The 23,724-nt window shown below is 42.7% G+C and overlaps 1 protein-coding gene across 2 annotated transcripts in view; it reads left to right on the top strand.

The window, feature by feature from the left end:
* The window catches only part of MAP2K1 (mitogen-activated protein kinase kinase 1), a 109,962-nt gene that overhangs the window by 7,782 nt on the left and 78,456 nt on the right, over window positions 1–23,724 (top strand). Inside the window, exon 1 of one of the 2 annotated variants that reach the window (XM_017960720.3) lies at window positions 6,100–6,651. The exons of the other annotated variant lie outside the window; for it this stretch is intronic. Coding sequence (XP_017816209.1) covers window positions 6,638–6,651 — 14 coding nt within the window. The 5' untranslated portion in view covers window positions 6,100–6,637. Of the gene's footprint in view, window positions 1–6,099; window positions 6,652–23,724 lie in introns of those variants that run through there. 2 annotated transcript variants of the gene reach the window in all.

Here is a 23,724-nt window from a genome sequence, read left to right as displayed (position 1 = left end):
TTAAAGATGATTTAACCCATGGCAAGGAAATATATGGGACTCTTATTTGAATGTAAACACTCACAGAATTCCAATTTCACTTATTTATGCACCTTTGAAAGAAAGGAAGAGGATACTGTAGTAGAGTACAGTAGTCCTCCATTATCTTAGTGGCATACATTCCAAGACCCCTAGTGAATGCCTGAAACCACAGATATCAATAGTACCAAACCCTGCATATACTATGGTTTTTCCTATGCAGTATGTGCCTATGATAAAGTTTAATTTGTAAATTAGGCATAGTAAGAGATTAACAATAATAACTAATAAAAAAACAATATATTGTAATAAAAGTTACATGAATGTGGTTACTGTACTTACTGTGGGTAACTGGAATTGTCAAAGCAAAACTACATTTAAGTGGGGACTCCTGTAGCTGTTGGCCCTGTCTTGCCTATCCAGCTTGATTTTCCTGTTTTTCGGTTCACCTGCTGTGGTCCACTTACCACTTTCTTTACTCTCCTCACTGTGCCCCCAGCATACTGCTTCTTAACCTTCTTACATCTGTCTGGTCTTGCTGACATGGTTTTTTTTTTTTTTTTGTCTGGAATGCCCTCCTCCACTTTCTTGCATGATTTTCTTTTTTGAGATGGAGTCTCACTCTGTCGCCCAGACTGGAGTGTGCAGTCACATGATCTTGGCTCACTGCAACCTCTGCCTCCTGGGCTCAAGCAATTCTCCTGCCTCAGCCTCCCAAGTAGCTGGGATTACAGGCACACACCACCACGCCTAGCTAATTTTTGTATTTTTAGTAGAGACAGAGTCTCACCATGTTGCCCAACCTGGTCTCGAATCCCTGACCTCAGGTGATCCACCTGCCTTGGCCTCCCAAAGTGCTGGGATTACAGGCGTGAGCCGGGCTTGGCCCTCTTGCATGATTTTATTTTTGTTTTATACTTGCCATTATGCTTTAGCTTCTATGAAAACAGGGACTGTGATTGTCTGATACTTCTCCACTGTCTGCTGTGGTGCCTGGAATAAAATAAATGGTACCCAACCTTTTTTTTTTTTTTTTTTTTTTTAGGTGAGTCTCACTCTGTCACCAGGCTGGAGTGCAGTGGCACGATCTCGCCTCACTGCAACTTCTGCCTCCCAGGTTCAAGCAGTTCTCCTGCCTCAGCCTCCCAAGTAGCTGGACTACAGGTGTGTACCACCATACCTGGCTAATTTTTGTATTTTTAGTACAAAATTTAAGAAGGATGTCCTCGATCTCGCAATCCGCCCACCTTGGCCTCCCAAAGTACTGGGATTACAGGTGTGAGTCACTGTGCCTGGCCCTTTTTTTTGTTTGTTTTTGAGATGGAGTTTCACTCTTGTCATCCAGGCTGGAGTGCAATGGCGCAATCTTGGCTCACTGCCACTTCCGCCTCCTGCATTCTCCTGCCTCAGCCTCCCAAGTAGCTATGATTACAGGCACACACCACCATGCCCAGCTAATTTTTGTATTTTTAGTAGAGGCAGGATTTCACTGTGTTGGCCAGGCTGGTCTCAAACTCCTGACCTCAGGTAATACGCCTGCCTCAGCCCCCCAAAGTGCTGGGATTACAGGTGTGAGACACCATGTCTGCCCAGAATGGTACCCATCTTTCAAGATCTTACATAAAGCTTATCTCCCATGTGTATAGTCTTTTCTGAGCAACTCCATGCCATGCACAGTTACATCACTCCTCACTTAGTTATAATACTTTTTTTTTTTTTTTGAGACAGAGTTTCACTCTTGTTGCTCAAACTGGAGCGCAATGGCGTGATCTTGGCTCACTGCAACCTCTGTGTCCTGGGTTCAAGTGATTCTCCTGCCTCAGCCTTCCAAGTAGCTATGATTACAGCCGCACACCACTACTGCCAGCTAATTTTTGTATTTTTAGTAGAGACAAGGTTTCACCATGTTGGCCAGGCTGGTCTCAAACTCCTGACCTCAGGTGATCTACCCACCTTGGCCTCCCAAAGTGTTGGGATTACAGGCATGAGCCACCATGCCCATCCTGTAACACTTCTTAATGATGTGACCTCGGTCATATCACTTAACCTCACTGAGCCTAGTTTTCCTCATTAGTAGAGTAAGGCTGATAATAAGAAACCCATGAGGGAAGTAGGGTGGGAGGGCATCATCCAAAATAACATATACAGAAGCACTTTATGGGGAGGCAAGAGTGGAAAAAGAAAAAAAAAAAAGCACTTTACGATCACTGGAATGCTATGCAAATGGGATGTGTTAGAGATGCCAGCGTTTGATTTCCTCCTTAGAAGTCTGAATGGTTCCTTCTGTTATTAATAGCAAATTGTAAATGTTGATAAATCATGTTGATTTAGATATTTCATATGCTGCTTGTCCTTCAAATCTAGCCCAAACCTACATCTAATCAGGCCTTGGGATCTAACTTCCTGTTTATAGCAAATACAGGAATAGAGGAATGAGTTAATGACACCAAGAGGAAACAAATCAGACAAACCTAGGATGTGGAACATTCTCTAAGACAACTGACCTAGTCTCTTAAAAAGTCAGTACAGGCCAGGTGCGGTGGCTCACGCCTGTAATCCAGCACTTTGGGAGGCTGAGGCAGGCAGATCACAAGCTCAGGAGTTCGAGACCAGCCTGGCCAACATAGTGAAACCCGATCTCTACTAAAAATACAAAAATTAGTCAGGTGTGGTGGCATGTGCCTGTAATCCCAGCTACTCGGGAGGCTGAGGTGGGAGAATTGCAGTGAGCCAAGAGCATGCCATTGCATTCCAGCCTGGGAGACAGTAAGACTCCATCTAAAAGAAAAAAGAAAAATAAGTCAGTATAAGGGTGGCCATGGTGGCACACACCTGTAATCCCAGCACTTGGGGAGCCCTGCCAAGTCAGGAGGATTGCTTGAGCCCAAGAGCTAGAGACCAGCCTGGACAACATGGTGAGACCGTGTCTCTACAAAACTACAAAAATTAACCAGATGTGGTGCGTGCGTATAGTCCCAGCTATTTGGGAGACTGAGGCGGGAGGATTGATTGAGCCCAGGTGGCAAGATTGTAGTGAGCGGTAATCGTGCCACTGCACTCTAGCCTGGGGAGAGAGTGGGGCCCTGTCTCAAAAGAAAAGGTGATATCAAGGGAAAAAAGGGAGAGTGGTGCTGTTCTAGGATAGGAGACTAAGGAGACATGCAGATTAAATGTACTGCATGGGTTGGGCACGGTGGCTCACGCCTGTAATCTCAGCCTTTTGTGAGGCTGGGGCAGTAGGATCACTTGAGCTTGGGAGGTCCAAGCTGCAGTTAGCTATGATTGCACCACTGCACACCAGCCTGGGTGACAGAGTGAGACCCTGTCTCAAAAACAAAACAAAAACAAATATACTGCCTGAACCCCAATTCTATACTGGATCAAAAAACAGTTATAAAATGCATTGTTGAGACAGTTGGGGAAATGTTAGTAAAGTATTGCTAATTTTTTTTTTTTTTTTTTTTTTGAGACAGAGTCTCTGTCATCCAGGCTGGAGTGCAGTGGTGCGATCTCGACTCACTGCAACCTCCTTCTCCTGGAGTCAAGCGATTCTCGTGCCTTGGCTTCCGAGTGGCTGGGATTACAGGCACATGCTACCATGTCCAGCTAATTTTTGTATTTTTAGTAGAGACGGTGTTTCGCCATGTTGGCCAGGCTGGTCTCAAACTCCTGACCTCAAGTGATCTGCCTGCCTCGGCCTCCCAAAGTGCTGGGATTACAGGCATGAGCCACTGTGCCTGGCTGTATTGCTAATTTTTTTTAACGTAATGATGGTACAGATATTATGTAGGAGAATTCATATTCATACATAATGCACAAAACTTACTCTGAGGTTCAGGAAAAAACCCAAACATACACAAACAGTGGATAAAGCAAATGGAACGGAATGTTCAGTTGTTTTGTTTAGTTAATTTGAGTTTCACTTTTATTCTTTCAGTTTTTCTGTGTGTTTGAAAAAATTTATAATAAATTTAAAAAGTACCCCAAAAGCAAAACTCATTCCAAGTCTTATGTACTTTAGTGTCAACTAATATTCACTCTCCCATCCCTAGATCCCTTTGTGCTGCTTGTCTACATTGTATGACAAACATCACATTAAATGCAATCTCCCCCCGCCCCCCCACCTTTTTTTTTTTTTGAGTTAAGATCTCACTTGCTCTGTTGCCCAGGCTGCAGTTCAATGGTGCAATCACGGCTTGCTGCAGCCTCACCTTCTGGGCTCAAGCGGTCCCTCCCCAGAGCCCCCGCTCCCCAGTAGCTGGGACTATAGGCACATGCCAATATGCCCAGCTATTTTTTTTCACTCTTGCCCAGGCTGGAGTGCAGTGGCACGATCTCATGTCACTGCAGCCTCCACCTCCCAGGTTCAAGCAATCCTGCTGCCTCAGACTCCTGAGTAGCTAGGACTACAGGCATGTGCCACCATGCCCGGCTAATTTTTGTATTTTTAGTGGAGATGAGTTTCACCATGTTGGCTAGGCTGGTCTCAAACTCTTGACCTTGTGATCTGCCTGCCTCAGCCTCCCAAAGTGCTGGGATTACAGGCGTGAGCCACCATGCCCGGCTATCGCCCAGCTCTTTTTGTATTTAATTTTAGATTCGGGGGTAAATGTGCAGGTTTGAGCATCATGCTGAGGTTTGGGCTTCTTGCATAAGTACTTTATTATAAATTACTATATAATTTTTTATTCACTAAATCTACTTTATGAATCTTTTTCTTCTTATTAGGAAACATACTTGTTTAAACCCCTAGGTGTCCAGCATTGCTGATGCGATATATCATTATTGGTAGATTTGAGAACACCAAAATACATTTAAACAAATTAGCAAAAAAACCTTTTCTGCTAGCTTTTCTTTTCCCTTTTTTTTTTTTTTTTTTTTCCTAGAGGGGTTCTCACTATGTTGTCTAGGCTGGTCTCAAACTCCTTGGCTTAAGCAATCCACCTGCCTCGACTTCCTAAAGTGCTGGGTTTAGAGGTGTAAGCCACTGTGCCCAACCACTTTTTCTTTTTTTCTTAACTCCCTCTTTGGAACATTTTTGCTAGCATTTCTCTATGTGGATATGCCACCACATCACCCTGAAGTATGAATCAAGCAGTGGTGAATCTTTCTGACACATCAAGAAAACAAATCCAGGGAACACAGAGACTAGGGACAAAATGAGGTAAACCTGAGAAGAAAGCGTAGGGTCCCAGTTTTGTTTCTGTTGTTCACTTCCAGAAACTGCCAATTTGGAAAAATCATCCTGGTCTCTTACTGCAACTTGATTGTGTTTTTACTTCGTGTCCTGTGCCCTTGTTGCTCAGAAGCCCAAGAGAGCTGTTTAGAGGCTCACATACCTGTTTGCTAAGTTTTCTTCGTCTCCTCCCAAGATGAATAGTGTTTTGTTTTGAAATAGCAGGTGTTTTCTGAATCCCATGAAGAGCCAAATGCTAAAAGTGCTGATCCTGACTCTGATTTCGCTGTGTAACTCTCAGGGGCATCCTGCTCTGATGTCAGGAAGGGAGTCAGGTTAAGAAGAGGTTACCTGGAGTTTGAAGAAAAAATGGACAAGGTAGAAAGACCTTGAACCCCTCCCTTTGAAGAGTTGCCTGCTTAAGGACAATGCTTTAAAATTTTTGAATGTATGAATACTTTCTAAAGAAAAAACCTGTAGACATTACATTCTCCAGTTTAACTTTGTTTATTCCATTATATACGTTTTTGGATAGCTGAGATCAGTTGATTTTTTCCCAATTTTTACATGTGGACATAATTCTCATTCTTGTCATTTTTATTGGCTGAAGAGTAGAGTCTAATAGGATCTGGCTAAGCAAATGACACTTTGTTGATTATTAGGTGGCCTCCAGATTTTTATTATCTAATGATAGGCTTGTAAATGTTTTTGAGTCCATTTGTTTTGTTTTGCTTTTAGATGAATTCATCCACCTGATCAGAAGCAATGGACCATGCTACCGCTGTTGTTACATATTAACAGAATATGTTCCAAAAAGAGATTGAACCAATTTACAATGTATATTTCAACTGTTTCCTCAAGCTTCAGGACTCTTTTTTTTTTTTTTTCGGTTTAGTGGTTTTTGATAGTTTAATAGGCAGTATAAGGGCCCCTTTAAAGGTCAATTTGCTTCCCTTTAATTTTTATATTTTTGAATTGCATCAATTCAGTTTAAACTCATATTTATTGAATGCTTACTGAACGTAAATCACTATTCTGGGAGCTGCAGGTAGGTAACTCAAAGATGAATAACATTATCTCAGCCTTCAAGGATCTTAAAATCTAATATGAGAGTGTAGGGGGAGAGTTTCGGAACACAAGAAGGAGGAAACAATGGCTACAGAGTAAGAAAAGTGCCACAGAAAAGCTACAAAGCAAGCACTGTTGGAGCTTGGCCCGAGGAGGGAGTGTGCGCATCCAGGACGGGAGATGAAGAGAGCCTTCATGGAGGAGATGACATTTGAACTGGGTCTTGAAGGATGGCTAGGATTCCACGGGATGGGGGGGGCGTGGCAGGAAGAGAGCACGGGATGAGCAACTTCACACAAGTGGGAAAGCCTGGGATGTGTAGAGAAGCCAGCAAGTAGTTGAGTGTGACGGGTGCATCGGTTCGGGTTGAAGGAAATGAAGCTGGAGAGGTAGGCTGAGGTGGTTTTGTGGTTCCAGGCTGAACATTTTGAAAAGTCACGTGCAAATTTTTCTTCCTTTTTGATCATTTTTAAGTATTTCTGAGTAGTTTTTATATGCTTTGTATTTTGAAGTTTTGTAAATGATGTGCTTACTACATTGTTCCATTGTGTGTAATGTATTAAGAAGAATACCATTTTTAAATATTGAAAAGCGTGTTTTTTGAATGGGCATTATGTATAGCATACTTTTCATTAGCAGTTTAACATCTATCATCTCTCCACGACTAGCAGGAATATGTGACTTCATAGCCTTTATCTTCCCCTTAGGTGGTTAACTCTTTCCCGTGTGGAGTATGCTCGGTATGAGGTGTATGTCTTAGTTAGTTTTTCTCCACAGTGAATTCTAGTATCTTACTGGAGTTTACTAAACATGATACATTTATCCATCTGTTGTATTTTCAGGTTTACCTTAGTCTTTTTGATATTTTTCTCTACTAAAACTTTTTAACCCACTCTTAAGTAGTTTTGAGAGTCATATATATTTTTTAATTTGGTAGGGTTAAGGAAAACTTCAACAATTTTCATGGGGTATCTTTCCACTTATTCATGTGTTCCTCTTTCTCATGTTAGGGTATTAGAGTTTCTTCTCTATAATTCTCTTGCGTCCTGAGTTAATATTTCAAATATGTAACATTTTGATACTGTTGTTATTGAACATTTTTAAGTTTGTATTTTCCATCTCGACTATGAACTTTGTATGAACTAGTTATATCGGCAGCTTTGTTAAATCCACTTACTCTATCTAGTAACATTTTTTGTTTGAATATACATGCATTTGTAGATTTACTGGTGTCATCTGCAAAACAACTTTTTCGTTTCAATGTGTTAGATATTTTATAGCTGTCTCATCTTGCGTTGCTCTCAGTAGCAGTTCTTGTGTCTCAGGGAACACTACTAAGTGTAATGAGGTTTCTCAAGGACCTTCTGGGCCAGGGACTTTTCTCTTCTTTCCAAGGAGCTGTGAAAAAAGGAAGCAGCTGCCCAGATTTATAGAAGCAGAGCTTATTAGGGCTGGATGGGACCTAAGAGCTTCTCTAGACCTGGGCCTATCATTTGAGAGATAAGGAAACCAGACCTAGAGAGGTGTGAATTTGCCAGAGTTCACACTGCTGCAGTGGAAGGAGGTGGTTGAGCTTTTACTCTTATTTTCTTATGGTACATATTACATACAGTACATGTTTTCATTTGGGAAAGTTACTTGGTTTGACAGTTTTCCAAGTTTACCCAACATTAAATTTTGGTAACTACGCAATATCCTTAAAAATATTATTTTCAAGTAATTATCTGAAACTCTGGAAATGGTTACCCCTGTATATCACCACTCTCCTAGGTGGTTGAGGGAAAAGAGAATAAAGAAAAGTTGTGGGGTTGGGGCTGGGACAGGGAGGAAAGGGTATTTTAGTCCTTGATCCTTAGTAGGAGGGCCTATTTTTAAGCTTCATAATGTCAGTTTTAAAAGCAGTGGTTTTCAAAATAACCGCAGACGAAAGTCCCCTTGAAATGGATGCCTTTCTGGAATTGACCTATTTTGAGTTTAGCTGTTACCAGAAGGGTTCAGAATCTCGAATGCTCTTAAATGCATTTACTTTTCAGACAAAGTGGAAATTGAGTGCATAATCCACATGGGTTCCAGATTCAGGTTAAATTTAGAAATTTGGGGAGTTGTGGACAGAAGACAAATTAGTTAATCATTGTTTTATAGATTTGTCTGAATCCAGGTTAATTCTGTTTCCTTCTTTATTGAATTATAATTTGTATATCCAGGTTTTACAGATTATATCAGACCCTCACCCCATTTGAGAGTCGACTCAAAGTCAGAATTATTTGTCCCCTTTGCTGCTTTCATACCACCGTTTAGTAAACAGTCCTCAAGAATGTCCTCATGTCAGGGAGGGGAGGCCTCAGAAGTTAGCAAGAATTCCAAGCTCACTGTAAACCTTTTGTTTAATGGTTTACTCAAATCCAGATAGAAATTCTACCAAAATGCCAGCCTGTATTTCAGCTCCTCTTTCTTGGAGTCTTTAGGATGGTGGGAAAACAGGCAGAAGAGAGCTGTTTAACATTCCAATAATTATTAATAATAGAAAATTTATCCTGCTAATCAGGCACTCATTTGTGTCCACTGATAAAACTTGGTCATTGGAGCCAAGGAAAGGTACCATTCACTAAAGGAAAGAGCAGTAGATAGTCAGGCATGGTGGCGTGTGCCTGTAGTCCCAGCCACTCGGGGGCTGAGACAGGAGAACCACTTGAATTCGGGAGGTGGTGGTTGCAGTGAGCGGAGATCATGCCGCTGCACTTCAGCCTGGGTAACAGAGTGAGACTCTGTCTCAGAAAAGAACAAGACAAACAAACAAAAAACAGTGGAACATTGGCTAAGCTCTTAACACATTATGTTAATTTAGAGATTGCAACACTTTAATATTTACTGGAGTACTCCTTCTGTAAAAGTCTTTTTTGCCTTGTTTTGTTTTGGTACTAAATGAATGCCAGGTTAGCCATAAAGGTAGCTTGCTGCATTTCTATTTCTTGTGTTCTAAATCACTGAATAATTAAAAAAAAAAGTACTAAAGCATTTCCAATTAAAAAGGAAGGTGTAACATTTTATTAGGGGAAGTCAAGGGGAGAGGTGGTGAGGAAAGTACCAGAAACCACCAACAGGTGTTTTGGTTACGTTGAACAAAGAATCAGCTTGATATGCAATCCCTGCGAAGAGTTTATAAATTCCTGAAGGAGGGTGAGAGCTGGAGGGGACACAGTGAGCGGAAATGGAGAGCGGAAATCAGTGGTTCCTGAGGCACAGAGGACTTGGGTTACTGGGTTACCGGAGGCTTGCTCCCACCCGAGGACCTGGGAACAATTCCTGAACAAGTTGCTTTCTTGATAGACAAGGGTGCATCTGTAGGACCACCTCTGTTAATCTGTGGGGCAATAAGAATTGATCCTACTGCAGGAAGGAGACTAGGATGAAGCCAGAAGACATGGAACTTGTATCCCTGGAGGACATCGTAACTGGAAAAATACCTACCATTTATGAAGGCCCACCTGGTCTCTTTGCATTCATTATCTTGGATTCACACTAAAATTCTGCAAGAAAGGTCATAGTATTCTATTTTACAAATAAGGAAAATGAAGCTCAGGGAAGTTAAGTAATTTCATAAGGTTGCACAATTAGTAGGTGGTGGAGCTAAGTTTAGACCCAGGTCTGTCCTACTGTGATATGCATGCTTTTTCCACATGGCCCTCTCAAGACTGTGTAAAATGCCAGAGGTCTTTCTGGAGCTTCACTTCCCAAAACTGCTACATTTAAAGTAATTAAAAGTTGAAAAATCAGTTCCTAAGTTGCACTACCCACATTTCAAGGGTTCAGTGGCCATGTGTGGCTAGTGGCTACTATATTGGACAGCACAGGTTACAATGCTTTCATCATTGCAGAAAGTTCTATTAGTGCTGGTCTAGAGGTCATTCAGTTTTGCCTCTATATTTAATTTTTTTCCTTTTATTCCACAAAGGAGAAAATGAGGGACAAAGAAAGGAAGTAACATTCAGCATCAGACATCTAATTAATCCAGTTTTTTGGGCTGGTTGCCTGTTAGATTTTCCCATGCCCCACATTCTTCCGTTAAGAAAATGAACAGAATGGAAATGTGAGCAATGGAGTGACTGCCCTACTCTTCCAGCTTTGCCTGGCCTTTAAACTAGATTCTTTCTCCCAGAGAATCCTGCATTTTACCAAGTTCAAAGGGCATGTCCGGATTAGTTTCCCCGAAGGAAATGAAAAATGTTTGTTGTGTTGGAAAGGAATTCCATTCTTAATGTATGAAATAGCACTTGGATTCCCTCTGGTTCTTTCTCTGACTTCCTACCAAGTGCTTTGTAATTGAACTTGCAGCTGCTAACCATTTGTCTTCCAAAGGAGACCAACTTCAAAACAGTTCAAATGACAGAGGGATGTATACTTTGAATGCAAGCAGCTGCCTGTTATCTGCTATTGATTCAAATGGCATTTGTGTTAGGGTCAAACAGATTTAGATTATGGCCAAAATTACAATAGATTTCTTTTTTTTTTTTTCTGAGAGGGAGTCTCGCTCTGTCGCCCAGGCTGGAGTACAGTGGCCGGATCTCAGCTCACTCAAGCTCCGCCTCCCGGGTTTACACCATTCTCCTGCCTCAGCCTCCCGAGTAGCTGGGACTACAGGCGCCCACCACCTCGCCCAGCTATATTTTTGTATCTTTTAGTAGACACGGGGTTTCACCGTGTTAGCCAGGATGGTCTCGATCTCCTGACCTCGTGATCCACCAGTCTCGGCCTCCCAAAGTGCTGGGATTACAGGCTTGAGCCACCGCGCCCGGCCTACAATAGATTTCTAACTTGTATGTTAAGAATAAGATGTATTAACAGTCGTCAAACTGATGTTTAGTGTTTAACTCATTCGTACCAGGCACTGGGTTGCAAGATGAACTAAAGGGACTTTTGCTGAAATGGAAAAGGATGTCGTGTTATGGACAAGTCGAATGCATTTTAAATTCCTGACTGAATTATATTGCTGGTATTTGCCATCCGTGTAACTTCCTATTTAGCCTTGAAATTCAGTAAAAGTCTCAGTGTGGATCATACTTCATAGCTCTGAAGTAAAGTGAGGAGTCATGTGCAAATGTCCTTTTAGTAGATGCTATTAAAAGGCATTTAAATTATACACTCCAGTGTCTAAATGACAGTCTGAAGTGTATGTGTGTTTGGAGGATGGGCAAGTGGGAGCAAAAGGAGGCATTGTGCTGGGGCGATTGATATTTTTAGGAAGCCTAAATGTAATGTTTGATTTCAGTATAACTAACAGACTCATGGTTTGGAAAAGTTGTCTATCAAAAACTGAGAAATTGAGGTTTTGGTTTCTTCTCAAAGAAATGTTCAAGTCATGTGCATGAGTATGCTCAGAGAGATTAAAAATGGGGAGAAATTGGAATGGTGGCAAGGTATCCTGGAAAGTGCCTGTCTTCTCTGCGAGTTGACAGGCAGGAGTGGAAAGGACTTTAAAGATCGTGGCTACAGGCCGGATGCGGTGGCTCACGCCTGTAATCCCAGCACTTTGGGAGGCTGAGGCGGGCAGATTACCTGAGGTCTGGAATTTGAGACCAACCTGACCAACATGGAGAAACCCCGTCTCTACTAAAAGTGCAAAACATTAGCCAGGCATGGTGGTCCGTGCCTGTAATCCCAGCTACTTGGGAGGCTGAGGCAGGAGAATTGATTGTGCCATTGCACTTCAGCCTGGGCAACAAGAGCGAAACTCCATCTCAAAAAACAAAACAAAAAAAGATGGTGGCAACAGCTGGAAGGGGTCCTCAGGAGCTCTGACACCTGGCTTTTCTAACTGCCTAACATAACAGGGTTGGGGAGCAGAGCATCCAGAGGACTCCGTGTATTGTTTTGTGGTATGGGGTCTAACTTCTAGAAAGTTAGGAATACGCTTCTGAGAGTTTTGGAGTCAACAGGCCCAAATGCAGGATGATCAAAAGAAGATGGGTATTCCTCTGAGTGGTGCTGGTTTTGGGGGCCAGCAGTGCAGTGAAAAGCCCAATTTCCCAATCCTATTTTGAATGTTTCTACCCCCAACAAGCATTTCATTTGACTCCAGAGACTAACCATTCTTCCAGAGGGTCTAAAAGTCTTCAGGCTACAGAATTTTTAGGCTATAGTGCTTTGGAATAACAGTGCCTTGTGTAGAAAAGTGTGAGATCTGAGCTCTTTTCCTGTGAACCTGTTAAGTCACTGCATTACCAACTCTGTGCCTCAGATTTTTTCTCTTCAAAGTGGGGGTGATGGTAATGACTTCCTACCTTTCAGGGTTTATATGTGAGCTCCACATAGTTTCATGGGCTACCACCCAGCATACTTTCAAGCAAGTAGATAGTAAGAATATTACATTTTATTGTTGAGAGAAATCTCGGATGTCTTCCGTTGTAACCTTATCTTGAATCCAGGGCTACAAAGAAGGGTTAAGGCTAGACGTGGCTCATGCCTGTAGTTCCAGCTACTTACAAGGCTGAGGCGGGAGGATTACTTGAGCCCAGACGGTTGAGGCTGCAGCAAGCTGTGGTAGTGCCACTACACCCCAGCCTGGGCAACAGAGCAAGACCCTGTGTCTTAAAAACAAAAGAAAAGGAAAACCAAAGAAAGGTTAAGAGAAGTTGGCTATGTCACACAGTGTATTTAGAATTCTGTGACTTTTGAGTAACATAACCTGAAGGCTGTATGGCACAGTGGGAAGGCTTTGTAGCTAGCAGACTTTAAGTTTGAATTCTGACCCTGCCTTACTATGTCTGTCTTGTGCAAGTGCTTTTACATCCTTGAGTCTGTTCCCTCAATCTGTAAAATGGGCATAATAACACTTATCCAGCAGAAAGGATTCATAGATACTCTGTGTGTAAACTGCTTTTTGTGATTAACAAGACTAATGGTAACAGCCATGATTAGATCCCTAGAACAGGTTGCTTACTTTCTATCAGGTGAGAAGGAGAGAAAATTCTCAGCTCCCAAAGAACTTCCAGTGACAGGGCTCTTCAGCTGCTCTTTATCCAACAGACTTAGAATAGAGACAACACCGGGCATACTTGCAATTTTTTAGGATGTGCAGGAAGCAAAAGAATTATTTTCAGTGAAACAGGAGTCTGCAAAAGGTGCCTTAGGAAACAACTGCCACACAGTACATCCCAATATAGACTCCTCCCAGCTTCTCTAGGACAGCCATCTGCCTGACAGGCCCCACCTTTCTTCTCCCAAGAGTTTCAGGAGGATTTCCTGATGTATATGTGTGTGAGTGGTATGGGGTTGTGTTGGGGGTTGAAGAGGGGTGTTAATTTGGGATGGGTAGTCACTGGCTTTTGGTGGCATACTGGAAGGTAACACTCCTGTGGCTGAAGCCAGATATTGGGGATCGGCGCATGGTTCATCCAGACACCTTTCTCAGTGGGTCCTGGCCTCTGCTCATACTGTGTCTTCTACTGGGGATTCCCTTCTCCACCTCCAATATACGTATGTTGAAATCTTCATCTTATGTCAAAGCTCAACTTGGAGGTCACGTCTTCTGTAAATCCATCACAGACCTCTCCTCCACTCCATCCAGGCAGGGGTCATCTGCTCCACCCTCCGGAGCACTCTGTACATATTCCGTCACACTTCAGTTACTTATGTAATTGTCTAGTCAGCAGAAGGTACTCCTTTCCAAAGGGCAAGGCTCTGCTAACCCCTGTGAAGCCTGGCTTTGAGTTTATGAGGAGTGATTCTTGTCAGTTTATAATTTTTTGGCACAAGAGGGTCACAGTGTTGGTGGTAACCGTAGCACCTGTCCTAGGAGGCTCTGTATGCCCTTCATTGTTCATACATCCATTTATTTCTTCACTCAGCCACATGAGGCATGTGGGATGTATGTTGTCTCTGCTTGACACATGAGGAAACTGACTCTGGTTAAAGGACTTGTACCTGCCATACAGGCAGCTAAGAGTGCCTATAGTCCTTTGTATTGCCTTTTCAGCCAACAGCCCCGTCCCAGCCCAAAGGAGGAAACATTTGGGGAACATATACTGGTGATGACATCTTCCCTATTCTGTGGCGTTCTCTTAGCCTTATGCGTGGCACAGAAGAAGGCTCTGGGAATGTTTGGGCCGGATGGATCTGGGAGCTTCATTTGCATGCCAAGCTGCATACTTATCCCTAGCAAATGCTGGTTTCCTTGATGGATATGTGACATGGGTGGCTGAATTTACATGGCACCTGGTGGCTTCTCACACTCCTCCGCCACGCCTCTGGGGACTAGGATAGGACAGATGGCCACAGACAGGATTCTCAGCTCTGCAAATCACATTTGGGAAAAAGTTAAGTTTGTGCAATAACACAATTTTGGTAACATGGTTTCATGCTGCTGGTAAATTCTATAACACTCTCTGGATAAATCACACTTCAGCAGAACTCACTTGGGAACAGAGTTTAATTTCACTGTAGGTGGCTGTGATTCCCACCCACCAGTCTTCCCACCCCCGCTAATATATCTAGGCTGATAAGGTGAATACTGTGCTAAGCAGGCTATTTCTGGCCCATTACATTATGTTTTTTATTTATTTATTTTTCTGTATATTTTTCAATTCACAGACCCTTTGAAAGAATAATTACATTATGTTAATCATCTGTTTCCCCACCAACACCTTTAATTCCTTCTCCTCAAGAGTATAGCCACTTGTCCTTAAAATGAAAAGATCTTGATAGTTCAACTTCCTGTATGTATATATGAAGAGGTTGAGGCCCAGAGAGACTGGGCAGCCTACTCAGTTGTCAGATGGCTGGTGAAGACCTGCATCTGGATCCGTCGACTTCTCTCCTGTGCAGAGCCCTTGTTTTTTGCCCTGCCCTACTGCTTATGCTTGTCTTCTGTCTTAGAACTAGGGGAGAGTCTATAGCATGTTTGAAATGAATGAAAGTGAATACTTGTTCATTGTTAAAGGACCCCAACACAGAACTAATTTTCTGTTAACCCTTACATTTTCTCTTGACATATCTTTGGTGAGGACCTCAGGCTTGACAGATTTCTGTACAGTGATATGCAGTCCTAGGGGTTAACTCTGTGTGGGTTTGAGCAATAGGATTTAACTTTTAGGAAAAAGGGGAAAAAAGAGAGAAGGTCGATAAGTGTATTTGGAGAGAGAAAAAATAGTTAATTTTTCTCTTAACAGTTAATCTGAAATGATAACACAATTGTGCCTTTTGGCTCTAAAATCACCATATTTTGATACATAATCCAAAGGCAGGTATCCAGACTGCTGAAGATGATTAAAATGTAACAATAGGTCCAAGTCTAGAACTTGAAAGAATTTCTCATTTGTCAAAGAAGTTCCAGTGTTCTACATTATCTTGCTAATGAATTTGGGGAGCCTTGGGAGCTCAGCAACTGGTATGCCATGGACAGGTTTGCAGTCCTCTCTGGTCTGGGGTAGGTCTTAAGTGGGAACTTCTGGGAGGGACACACATACAGTCCAGTGAGACTATACATGAACTACTCAGGAGACAGATCACTTGGCAGGAATGAGGCGATCTTTGTACATATCTGTTCTGCTTTACCAGCTACATTTATAAGCTTCTACAGATGAAGAGTTCAGCCTTGATGTCCCATCTCTCGCCCAGGCCTGCCATGTACTAGTTGATCAGTAAAAGTGGAATGAATGAAAGCCAGTGCTAGTTTACAGAGCTTCTGTGGGACAGAAGTTTTGTTCAGTTGAATTTCCATCAATATCAAATGCAACGTTAATGTGCATTGAGTTTCTTGGTTACTATTCTTGAGTCCATTTTTTTTTTGGTCCATTTTGACTGATTAAGCAAGGCTGGACTGGTTGGAGCCCCTAGATGCGACCAAGAAATGCGACTCCTGCCTGGATTATTGTAGGTAGAGTGCTTAATATGGGGCCTGGTATGAAGGAAGTTGGGAGTATTGTCTGGTCAACTAGAGTTTAGTTACTAGGTTGTAAATGACTATGGTGGGTCTGGATGTCATGAATATACTAGGGTCTGAGGGTTTGAAACAGTTAAAGCTCCTCTCAGAATAGCCCAGGCAGCTCCCAGGAAGTAGCTTCTTAGGCAGGATGTGGCAAACCAGTGGGTAAATGAGAGCCCTTCTCCTCTGGAAGAAAAGGAAGTAGGTGGGGAGAAGTGAAGAGGAAGAGCTTGGTAGACAAATCTTTTTATCTGCTTCTTTTTTAAATGCCAGACAGACCCTGCAGATTTTTGACCCAAAGTGACCAAACACCAATAATACTGGTTTTGCTATTGCCTTTTCCCTGCAGCTAAGAACTCAAGTTTAAGATCCTCTAGAGTGTTGTTTCAATAGATTTTGTTTTCTAATTTTGATCATTGGTGTATTCTTTAGTGTACTTTCAAGATTCACAGTGAATGTGGTGTCATCCAAAATCACATTCTTTTCTAACCAAGGATAAGTCAGAAGAAAAGATACATATCTATATCTATTAGAAAAGTATCTCTTTAATGTGTTTACCTATTTACCCATTTTAAAACACATTCCCACCCATTCTCTGTCCAGGTGCTCATAACAGTCCCTTGTGATACAGGACAAGAGTGTGCTTCCATTTAAGGCAGGAGAGAAATCTTGCCCATGGTCAGATGACCAGTTACCAGCAGTGTTAATAGAGGGCTCCAGACCCTCTGACTTCAAGTTCAGGGTTGCTTCCACAATGTTGGTTCTTTTTGTTAAGAATATAGTTTATCTTTGGGAGGCTGAGACGGGCGGATCATGAGGTCAGGAGATCGAGACCATCCTGGCTAACACGGTGAAATCCCGTCTGTACTAAAAAATACAAAAAACTAGCCGGGCGTGGTGGCGCGCACCTGTAGTCCCAGCTACTCGGGAGGCTGAGGCAGGAGAATGGCGTGAACCCGGGAGGCGGAACTTGCAGTGAGATCTGGCCACTGCACTCCAGCCTGGGCAACTGAGCGAGACTCCATCTCAAAAAAAGAATATAGTTTATACATTGGAGACAAATTATTGATGGAGGCTGCAATTTTGCAAATAAAAATAGCCTTCAAAAATCCAGTAATGTATATATGAAATGAAATAAGTGAACTGAATTTGGCGAGCTTTGGTGTTGCTGTAAAAGCAACTATCCTTTGTAAACTTATTGCATAGATAATAATGCAAATCAGTGTTGTGTTTAGGAATCAGCTTCAGGACTACGGTTTGATATGTGGAAACACCTCTGCCTTTGCTATGGGCTGGTAGACGTAATGGGCTGGACTTGGCTGTACTGTGAAAGGCTTCTTTGAGCTGGTTCTTTGACCAGGTAGTGAAAGCATTAAGCACCAAAAACCGAAGTCTTCAGGAGGCTTCCAAAGATCTGGAAAGCTGAACTCAGCAATTTTTAGACTTCAGTTTTCTGGACAGTTCTTCTACTCAAGGAAGCCAGTATCTCCTGCATTTGTGTAGCTCTTGACTCCATTTCTTTGAAGGTTTCAAATGATGATTTTTACATTTACCCAGGTGTCTACTCTGCCTGAGCACATAAGTGGTGATTTGGCCCAAAAGCTGCATACTTAGATTGCATCCTGGTCACACTGATATCTTACACGCATTTTAGATATTTAAATATTAAAACAAATATTCTTATGGCAATTTGTGTTTGTTTTGAGATGGGGTCTTGCTGTATTGCCCAGACTGGAGCACAGTGGCTATTCACAGGTACAGTCATAGTGCACTGCAGCCTCAAACTCCTGGCTTCAAGCCATCCTTACACCTCAGCCTCCTGAGCAGCTGGGACTACAGGCACATGCCACTGTGCCTGGCCCTTGTGGCAATTTTATTTATTATTATTATTATTATTTTGACGGAGTCTCACTCTGTCGCCCAGGCTGGAGTGCAATGGCACGCACTCTGGTTGGCTCACTGCAGCCTCCTCCCAGGTTCAAGCAATTCTTGTGCCTCAGCTCTCAAGTAGCTGGGACTACAGGCACCCACCACCATGCCCAGCTAATTTTTGTATTTTTAGTAGAGACGGTTTCACCATGTTGGCCAGGCTGGCCTTGAACTCCTGACCTCAAGTGATCCACCCGCCTCAGCCTCCCAAAGTACTGGGATTACAGGCGTGAGCCACCACGCCCAGCCCCTTGTGGCAATTTTTAGAAGCTAGGATGTCAAGCTGCTCTTTGCTCAACCCTAAATGTCCTGAAGCATTCTGGGCTGGTGTCTAGTACCATCTTGATCCTAAGGGAATAAGCTTGACTCTTCTCTTCTTGGTGCTTCAGCACTGCATTTTCCTCAGTGGGATTGGAACAAGCATTAAAGCAAAACAAAAATTTGTAAATGAGACTTAGGGCAACTAACCTGCTCTAGCCAGAATGAAAAATTTGTTGATGTTTAAAGTTCTCTGACCTCCCTGTGTCTACCTGTTCATAATACTAAAACAAATTATGAACTTTAGTAACAAGAAAAAAGATTATGGCAGATTTCACACAGCTAAAAATATTACAGGAATTCAGCAACCTTAGAAATATTTCTCACGGCAGATTCTTATCCATTTCTGTGTTGTAGGCTTTTTTTTTTTTTAAGTGTTTATTGTATACCTCACACTGGGTTAGATTCAAGTTTGGGGGTACTTCCAGCTTAATTGAGGATATGAGCATGTAATTGCAAGGCATTGTGACACATGCTCTCACTCTGGTGTGTGATACAGCACAGGCTATGGGAACTCAAAGGGTGAGTGACTTCTGCTCTTTTGAGGAGTGAAGGACTGTATCCCCAAAGCAGGTATCTGGGCCTGTCTTGGGGTTTTTGGGTCTTCTCTTTTGTAATTATTTTTTTCTTTTTTTTGTAACCTTATTTATGATGAAGGGACTTTTTTTTTTTTTTTTAATTATTTACACTTGCACTTTTGATATCCTCTGCATTCCTGGCTCTTGTCATCATCTTAGACTTGTGAACCTGCCTCAGGTCTCTGTTAGGAGTTTCTGGCCTATCTAGTCAGCCACATACTGAGTAGCTCCACATGTAGAGCCTGCAGGTTATATCTCCAACTCACCTTGTCCAGAAAATAATCCTCTTGTCACCTGTGATGACTTCTGATACTAACTACCCAGAGTCAGGCAGACCTCATAGGTTAAACGCACAGTCCTCTGTAAGACTGCCCTTCATAAGACTGTTACAATCTTAGGGGTTTCCTGACCACACACACCTCTGTTGAACTGGCTACACATTGGAGGGTTTTCACTATACTCTCATTTACTTCCATAGTTTGCTGGAGCAATTCACAGAACTCAGGAATGCACTGTACTTCTGATTACAATTTTATTATAGCAAAAAGGGTACAAATCAGGAGCAGCCCAAAGAAGAGGCATATAGGATGAGGCCTGGGAGGGTCCCAGATGTAAAGTTTCTGGTGTCCTCACCTCATGGAATCAGGGCACAGTCACTCTCATCAATATGCATAGAGTATTGTTAACCAGGGCTTCAGTGTCCAGAGTTTTTATTGGGGTCTCATTACATAGGCATGGTTGGTTGAATCGTTGGCCATGTGATTGAACTCAATCTCTAGCCCGTTTACTCACGCAGGTTACACTGTATTACATGGCTCAGAGCCCCAACCTTGTAGTCACATGATTGGTCCTTCTGGTATGGCCAGCCCCCATCCTGTGTCTTTTCTTTTTTTTTCCCCCAGTCATCTTTTATTTGGAGGTTAATTCCCATTAGGATATGAAAGGATTCAGCAGCGACAGAGATTGTATTCCTTATGGAGAGGCTCGGGCCAAGAAGGTCATGGCAGGGAGTGTAGAGCATGCCCTCTTCTTCAGTGGTGCTTGCGTAGCCACCTGTGCTTGAGCTCCTTGTAGAAAAGACAGTAGTTGAAGAGTACGTAGCCTGCCAGCACCATGGTAACCCCTGAGATACTCCCCTTCTTCATGTTGATGTAATACTTGTAGTACCGGTAGTAACTTCTTCAAAGTGCTCTGGTAGTGCCACCATTGCAGAAGTCCTGCATCAAGATCCAGCTTGGCAGCTCCCCTAGTTTGACCTCCAGAAGTTTCTTGTCCTCCAAGATGCCATCTTGGAGTCCTGGTGTCCATTGTCCCTGTGTCATCTTTTTAAGCAAACTGGGGGCCCACATTGAGTCACCTTACTGGCATAAACTATCAGGGCCCACTGTGAATAACAAAGACACTCCTATTACTCGAGAAATTCCAAAGATTTAGAGGTTACCTCCAGAAACCAGGGACAAAGGCCAGCCAAATTATTTATTATACAACATCCTCCTAACCCCCAAAGCTGTCTAGTCCTCATCTTTGTGATGTGGTAAATGAGGTCCCCCTGGATGCCCAGCCAGAAATCTGGAATCACTCTCAACTCCTCCCTTTCTCCCCCCATATCCAGATCATCGCCCAGTCTTGCCAACTCTCCCTTCAGTGTCTGTCCCCGCTCTTTATTGCCTGGTTACTGTGGTGTTCTAACTCTCATCTTGTTTTCCTTGTTGCCTTCAAGCTGACTTCCCTGGTTTGACTCTCCCATTTCTAAGTTGCCAGACTCTTGGTTCCAAAATATAAAACTGATCTTGTCACTTTCTTTAGAATTTGCTGTTGCAGAACAGTATGTGTATTGTAATTCCATTTTCATTAAACAAAACGTACTATATTCACTGTAAATGTATTTCAAAGAAATCTAGAAGTATATTTATTCTACAGTGTTAACAGTAGTTATCTGAGGGAAGGTGGAACATAGAGTTTTACTTTATACATTTCTAGACTGGTTGGATTTTTTTGTAATGAGCACACATTAGTTTTTTTAGGCATGATAATATTATAGAAGTCAAATTACAGCAGTCACCCTAGCTCCCCACTCGCCTTCTAAACCTAATTCTTTAGCATGGTGTGCTGTGCCTTTCACAGTCTAGCTCAATTTACCTGCAGCCCCATCTCGTCACTCACCTGGATACATGCACTCTTTGGCCACTTGGAATGGCTTGTAGTGTTCAGTGCCATTTTGCACATGCTGATCCCTAAGCCTGGTTTGCGTTTCTCTTCCTATCTGCTCTGAACACTGATATTCTCAGGATTAAACTTGGGGATTACATTTTCTGACCTTCACTTTCCCTCCCTTATCTTAGATGTAATTAGGGAGTTTTTCCATATGTTTACATAGCCCCCCTTGCCTACCTTGCTTTTAGCTTTTTGACCTACCCTACCCTGTAGGTTGTTGCTATACTCGTTGTATAGTTGTTGCTATACTTGTTAGTATCCTTTCCTATGTTTGGCTTACATTGTGATACACACACCCCCACAATCCCCCCCAAACACACACACACACACACACACACACACACACACACACACACACACCTTTCAGACTGCCTTGTGAGGGCAGGGATCTTGTCTTCATAACCTAGCCTTTAGTGTACATAGTGCTTGTCGTGGAGTAGACACTCCATAGTAAATCTGCATTGTATTTTCACAGCTCTAGGCATAAGTGGGTGTAACCCAGAGATCCACTCAAGTTCCCTATCCCATGCCCTTTTCTAGATTAGAGCACTCCCCGAGATTTAGATTCTCATGGTCAGTTCTGCCCTTTCTGTGTTTTTTCTCTTCTTTTTGCTCTGTTCTTGAACTAACTTGGAATTTGGCCCCTTTTCCTTGGTTTCCACTAAACAACAGTGAGAACAAAATATACACAAAGCTATTTGTGTGCACAGCAGATTGCACTTGGAAGGTCTGGGGAGGGGAGGGTATATTATATTACAGCAATACAGGTAACTTAAAATCTAATGGTATTAGGTGTCTTTGGTCTTAAATGACCTTTGCTACCCTGCCATGGTACCTCCTTTCCTTCTGCTCTTGCTGCTTTTAACGAGTCCCCAAATAAGTTTTTCTCATTTTATTTTGCACCATAATTCAGCTCTCCCGCTCTGCCTCTACATGCTGTTCAGGCCTGCTTCTGCCCACCCCAAGGCTCAGGAGCAGGCACTTCTAAACTATGGGCAAGCTTTCTGGTCCTCTAGTAGAGTCAGATCCCACTGTGAACAGGTATTGTTAGCCCAAAGACTTATTTCCCCACCCCACATCTTTTTTCAGAAGACAGAAGCAAGCACTATCAGTTTTGGTTTTAATTAAGTTTCTTTCTGTGAGATTACGTCTAGGTAGCTTTTGACTTTACTAGGCCAACTGCTGTTAATTTGATGGTCTAACTAATAGTTTTCTACCCCTAGTTTAACACGTTGAATGTTGACCAGGTGCAGTGGCTCACGCCTGTAATCCCAGCACTTTGGGAGGGTTAGGTGGGTAGATCGCCTGATCCCTAGAAATACGAGACCAACCTGGGCAACATGGTGAAACCCTGTTTCTACAAAAAATTACAAAAATTAGCCAGGCATGGTGGTGCGTGCCTGTAGTCCAGTTACTGAGAAACTGAGGTGGGAGGGAGGATCTCCTGAGCCTAGGAGATCGAGGCTGCAGTGAGCCATGATTGCACCACTGCACTCCAGTCTGCGCAAAAAAGTGAGACCCTGTCTCAAAAAAACAAAAAACAAATGCTTCAGTGAGCACCTGTATTGACTTCCAGTCCTGATCCTGAAATCAGGATTCCCTGAAGGTTGCTGGAAAGTGATCTGGGGGTAGGGTTTTTCCCAGAGGTGATGTGTGCTCAGTGATGAGATTTGCTGACCCTTCTGTGTATTTGGGCAGAGAGAAGGGTCCAGCTGTAACAAACAGCTGTTCTTGTATATAAGGGGGAAACAAGTCTGGAGAATTGATGATTTCTCCTGTGGACTAGAATTGGAGACATATTTTAAGTGCTGTATTTCATCTGACTGTATCTTCCTGCCCTTAGGTGTGCTTCTGGGCACTGGCTACTGAGCTTTCGCCTTGGGGACTCGACCATCCTTATGGTTCTGTTAAAGGTGGAGGGTGTCCAGGTTCATGGCGTCTTGAACAAAGAATTGGACAAAATGCACAAAGCAAGGAAGGGACGAAGGGATTTATTGAAAATGAAAGTACCCCCCACAATGTGGGAGCAGTCCCAAACCTAGGAGCTCAAAAGGCCCCGGTGCAGAGTTTTTGGGAATTTAAATACCCCCTAGAGGATTCCATTTGTTACTTTGGGTACACTCTATGTAAATGGAGAGGTTGAAGTAAAGTTACAAAGTCATTTGCGTCTAATGACCTATGGAGAGGATATTTCCTGTTATAGCTGAAGTGTGAATTGTTCTTATGTTCCCTACCTCCAGACCCTATTTTCCTGCCTCAGCTCTGAGTTATGAGGTTTAACTGATTGGGTCACATTGGATCCTGACCTCCCTCATTGAAGAGCAAACTGCATTCCTGATTAGTAGACCAGCATGGGCCATTATTATACAGGAAGTTTCTAAAAAGGTCTTTTTCTTTTTTTAAATTTATTTAAACTATTTTTTCCTCATTATGACTGGAAGGATAAAAGATATTTTTCTATATCAGCTTCTCAAGAACAGGGAATGGATAGTGTCTAATACGTC

The sequence above is a fragment of the Papio anubis genome, chromosome 7 (genome assembly GCF_008728515.1).
Source record: "Papio anubis isolate 15944 chromosome 7, Panubis1.0, whole genome shotgun sequence".
In the NCBI taxonomy this organism is placed as follows: Eukaryota; Metazoa; Chordata; class Mammalia; order Primates; family Cercopithecidae; genus Papio; species Papio anubis.
Note: the sequence above shows the minus strand (reverse complement) of the source record. Positions and strands in the feature narration are given on the sequence as shown.